The following is a 5,485-nucleotide window of genomic DNA, read 5'->3' as shown; positions in this document are numbered from 1 at the left end:
ATCCTATTATTTTGTTAATAATTGATAACAATCCTATTATTTTGTTAATAATTTTATTACTTTAGGACCGCATTTGTTTGATTTTCAAGATGATCCATATATTGGACAGATATTTTTTATTTTTCTGAATTCACAGAGTTTGAGTCAACATTTATAATTTGTTTAATAACCTTAGGGAAACCAAAATGATGTAGTTTATTTGTGAATTGATTGAACAGCGCTACCTAACGTTACTATTTAAAACACAAGTTGATGGTCAAACAATGATATCTTACGTTTTACTTATCCTATTACCAACATGTGTTGATTTCTTTCCTGGTGATATATCAATACCAGTACGTAATGAGAGACCAGTTTTACCCGTGGGACATGCGGACCCCATCGCCCGAAACTGAATCCAGCTTTCTAACAGGACAGATCTCTCTCCGGCTTATAAGCCTAAAGGTAAACTTCAACTCTTTCATATTACATTGCCATTCGGGCGTGCCGTTAAAGCCAGTTCTTGGCTTAGATTGGACATGAGTAAGTTTATGCTTAAATTTCTTTTCTTAGCTTGTATTCGTAGTGACTCTTAAAGTTCACGGAATATTCCTGTGTATGGCATGTTCACATTTCCTGCTCGGTTAGTCGAACGTCATTAAACAAGAACGAAAACTTTTTGTAATTATCTTAACCATGCGAAACTGGTATTTCTTTCTATACAGAGCTAAGCCTAGAAGTGAATCATACAGTTTGGATCAAACACTAACATAATGATACCTATATCTCTATCAAGTAATCCACGTGTTTCTATTAGTTCAGATGTAAGCTTTAAAAAAAAACTAGTCTAAAGTGTACGTATAGCCGCCATGTTTATCCTTAAACGGTCATTTACTCGATAATAACACTGTTTATCGTAAGTTTTTAAAAAACGAGTTTTAAGTGTACGTAGAGCCGCCATGTTTATCCTTAAACTGTCATTTACTCGATAAATAACACTGTTTGTCGTAAGTTCTTAAAAAACGAGTTCTAAGTGTACGTAGAGCCGCCATGTTTATCCTTAAACTGTCATTTATTCGATAAAGAACACTGTTTATCGTAAGTTTTTAAAAAAACAGTTAAAAAAGGTTAGTGTGTAATTTTCTGCAATATAAAATATTTTTTTGCAAATTTTTAGTTTAAAAATTGTAAAAAAAATACATTTGTCGGCCATATTGATTGTTCAAAGATATATTTACTGCTTGAATATTTGTTCTCATGTTTGTGACGAAATAACTATAGTTAGTACTTAATATTTGTTTAAACTATGTTTTGAAGAATTTACGTGTTTTCCAGGTTCTTTTTACATTTTAAAAATACACAGACAATTAACTTAATAATTTATTTGGAGAATCATTTCAGCCTGTAAGTCCAGATAGTGTTTATCATTCTTGGATCTATAGCTAAGTATTCGTTAAAGTTAGCCAGTAAAATTAGAATTATACCATACAGTAATGAAAACTTGTTCTACAGTACAGGTCTTATATCAGATACGCAGCTGTATAACTATAAAACACTAACCATTGTACAACGATACTCTCCATGGTCGCTTTTTTTTTGTTTATTTATTATCTAGTCTAGCTGTGGAACAAACGATGTATTTTTGTTTATTTATTATCCAGTCTAGCTATGGAACAAACGATGTATTTTTGTTTATTTATTATCCAGTCTAGCTGTAGAACAAACGGTGTATTTTTGTTTATTTATTATCCAGTCTAGCTGTGGAACAAACGATGTATTTTTGTTTATTTATTATCCAGTCTAGCTGTGGAACAAACGATGTATTTTTGTTTATTTATTATCCAGTCTAGCTGTGGAACAAACGATGTATTTTTGTTTATTTATTATCCAGTCTAGCTATGGAACAAACGATGTATTTCTGTTTATTTATCATCCAGTCTAGTTGTAGAACAAACGATATATTTTTGTTTATTTATTATCCAGTCTAGCTGTGGAACAAACGATGTTTTTGTGGCTATCGTCATAGGATTTTTAACAGGCCTTAGGGTAAGTACGGAAATATAGACAGTTAAATAGATAAATAAATGGGAAGGAGAGACAGATTTAGATAGACAGAGAAAACACAGTCCAATGTACAGATGGACAGACATATATATATATAATTTAGTTTAAATAAAATTTGTAGACAATGTATACATTTTAAACAGAGAGTACTTTTTCAATGTTTCTCTAATCAAGTGTAGACAAATATTTGAATAAAGCTGGCAACGTTAACGGAAATTTGTGAATATTTTAATCAAATTAAGCCTGGTTAGTGACTTTTTAACGGGATTTTGTGAATTTTTTGGTTAAACTTGGCCTGATTAGTGACCATTTTAACGAAACTTTGTGAATATTCTGATTGAATCAGGCCTGATTAATGAAAATTTTAACGGAAGTTTGTGAATATTCTGGTTAAATTAGGCCTGATTAGTGATTTTTAACGGAAGTTTATGAAATTCTGGATTAAATTAGGCCTAATTAGAACAGTGTTAACAGAAATTTGTGAATATTCTTGTTGAATTAGGGCTGATTAATGGCAATGTTAACGGAAGTTTGTGAATATTCTTGTTGAATTAGGCCTGATTAATGGCAATGTTAACGGAAGTTTGTGAATATTCTAGTTAAATTAGGCCTGATTAATGGCAATGTTAACGGAAGTTTGTGAATATTCTAGTTAAATCAGGCCTGATTTACACATTATCTTTACTTGTATAACAGAGGCGTGTTATTTAGTAAATAAATACTATTTATTTTAATGTGAAATTTTTAAAAGTACTTATTGTGTGCTTTTATATATTTTTTTAGCTGTATACCCTTCTTTGTGCATTTTCTTATTACAAAATTACCAAACACAGTGATGCCAAACCCATAACAACTAGTAAGTATCCAGTCATCATTTTTATAAATTTTCAATCAACTAATAGGATCAATAATTTATGTAAGCTCAAATATCGTTTTTTTAATTGTAAAATAACAATAAATGATACCTTACTTGCTTTTTTTGTTTTGTTTTTTATTTTCCGACTAATCAAAATAACTACTCTCTATATGGTTTCTATAGAAACGTGCGTTATATTTAGTGGTCAGAGCTTTAAACTTCATTATATTTGTACAACACATAACTGACAAATAGAAAAAAAAGTAAACTATATTTGTCTCTAACCCACTTGGAGCAAGTACGACATTTCGTATGTTTTGTACGTTTCGAAACGCCTTACTTCCATGTGAGTGCCCGGCATGGCCAGATGATTAGGGCGTTCGACTCGCAATCTGCGGTTCGCGGGTTCGAATCCCCGTCACCCCAAACATACTCGCCCTTTCAGCCTTGGGGGTGTTATAATGTGACGGTCAATCTCGCTATTCGTTGGTAAAAGAGTAGCCCAAGAGTTGGTGGAGGGTGGTGATAACTAGTTGCCTTCTATCTAGTCTTACACCCGTAAAACCGGAGCATTAGATAACAATGTTTCGCCTGTAAAACTGGAGCATTAAATAACAATTTTTCGCCTGAAAACTGGAGCATTAGATAACAACGTTTCGCCTGAAAATTGGAGCATTAGATAACAATGTTTCACCTGTAAAACTGGAGCATTAGATAACAATGTTTCGCCTGAAAACTGGAGCATTAGATAACAATGTTTCACCTGTAAAACTGGAGCATTAGATAACAATGTTTCACCTGAAAACTGGAGCATTATATAACAATGTTTCGCCTGTAAAACTGGAGCATTATATAACAATGTTTCACCTGAAAACTGGAACATTATATAACAAGCAGTGATTTTTTATTTTATTTTTTCCAACAGGCAGTTACTCCGAAAGTGTGCAAAAGTTTGGCGGATTGGGAACAACACGCAGACAACGTAGAATGGAAATTGGTCAGTCTAGTTTCGATCGAATGAGTGACATATACGATTACATCCCTAGGCCAAAGCTTGGAGTGAATACGTGAGTTTTTGATTGTATTTTAATATTTACACTGGGGCTTTATATCGTATATAGAAGCTTAACTGAGAGAAACATAACTGACGTCACGGATTTTAAGTTCTTCGCAGTTCTGATGCATAACAGTTTTAAAAGACCTCTGACAAGAGCGATTTATATCGTCTCGTAGTACAAACACCCTGCAGAATGTGTGGGGTGTTGAAAACACGCACAGGTGAGACTGAAAAAAAAATGTTTGTCTTGTAAAGTCAAAAATCATTAATTCTAAGAACGTATGAATGGATTTGTCGACAACACAGTGTTTGTTATATACAGTGCCGAAGAGGCCTTTAGATTAATACCAATTGTTTTTCTTTATCAACCCACCCTCATAAAGGGGGAGGGGGGTATAATACAAAAATACATCAGTGGTTCAACACATCTCGTGAAAATGTCGTTATAAATCTGGATAGTAATAAAAAAATAGTTAAGGTTAATTACGTAGTTCAACACATCTCGTGAAAATGTCTTTACAAATCTGGATAGTAATAAAAAAATAATTAAGATTACTTAAATTCCATACACAGAAAATTAGTAATAACAAACAAAAATTTTAAAAATGTCCGCGATAAATACATACCAAATCACGATATAGGATGTAACCCTGAACACCTTTACTTACCAAATGTCCGCGATAAATACATACCAAATTACGACATAGGATGTAACCCTGAACACCTTTACTTACCAAATGTCCGCTATAAATACATACCAAATCACGACATAGGATGTAACCCTCAACACCTTTACTTACCAAATGTCCGCGATAAATACTATAAAAATCTGACAATTTGTCTCGTAACCGAAACCGTAAGAAAATCAAAATAAATGTTAGCTTTAAGTTGAGCTTTAAAGATATTCACAAAATGAATCCCAGTGCTCATCAGGCCGACAGACACAGTAATGGTTAAAACGACGTTTATATTATCAAATTGCATGGAGAACAACCGTTATGATGGGAACTGAACTAAGTTTGTGAATTTTGATAAATTTTATATGAGTCATTTAGAAATCAGAATACACAACATTATTTATTCTATTTTAACACCAATTATTTATTGTCGTTACTTTATCAACTTTACTCGTCATTCAGAAAAACTGTTCAAGCTAGTCTTATTTTTCCCGAAACGTGTCAGGACAAGCTAGTCTTATTTTTCCCGAAACGTGTCAGGACAAGCTAGTCTTATTCTTCCCGAACGTGTCAAGACAAGCTAGTCTTATTCTTCCCGGAACGTGTCAAGACAAGCTAGTCTTATTCTTCCCGGAACGTGTCAAGACAAACTAGTCTTATTCTTCCCGAAACGTGTCAGGACAAGCTAGTCTTATTCTTCCCGGAACGTGTCAAGACAAGCTAGACTTATTCTTCCCGGAACGTGTCAGGACAAGCTAGTCTTATTCTTCCTGGAACGTGTCAAGATAAGCTATTCTTATTCTTTCCGAAACGTGTCAAGACAAACTAGTCTTATTTTTCCCGAAACGTGTC

The 5,485-nt window shown here is 33.3% G+C and overlaps 1 protein-coding gene across 1 annotated transcript in view; it reads left to right on the top strand.

Moving 5' to 3' along the window:
* LOC111089788 overlaps positions 1–5,485 on the top strand; it is a 10,427-nt gene that overhangs the window by 1,397 nt on the left and 3,545 nt on the right. Inside the window, exons 2-5 of the mRNA XM_022402875.1 lie at positions 337–444; positions 1,963–2,025; positions 2,827–2,899; positions 3,825–3,966. Of these exons, the coding sequence (XP_022258583.1) occupies positions 337–444; positions 1,963–2,025; positions 2,827–2,899; positions 3,825–3,966 (386 nt within the window). The remainder of the gene's footprint in view (positions 1–336; positions 445–1,962; positions 2,026–2,826; positions 2,900–3,824; positions 3,967–5,485) is intronic.

The sequence above is a fragment of the Limulus polyphemus genome, unplaced genomic scaffold (assembly GCF_000517525.1).
Source record: "Limulus polyphemus unplaced genomic scaffold, Limulus_polyphemus-2.1.2 Scaffold7352, whole genome shotgun sequence".
NCBI lineage: Eukaryota > Metazoa > Arthropoda > Merostomata > Xiphosura > Limulidae > Limulus > Limulus polyphemus.
The sequence above is the reverse complement of the archived record's forward strand: the minus strand, read 5'-3'. Positions and strand labels throughout refer to the sequence as shown.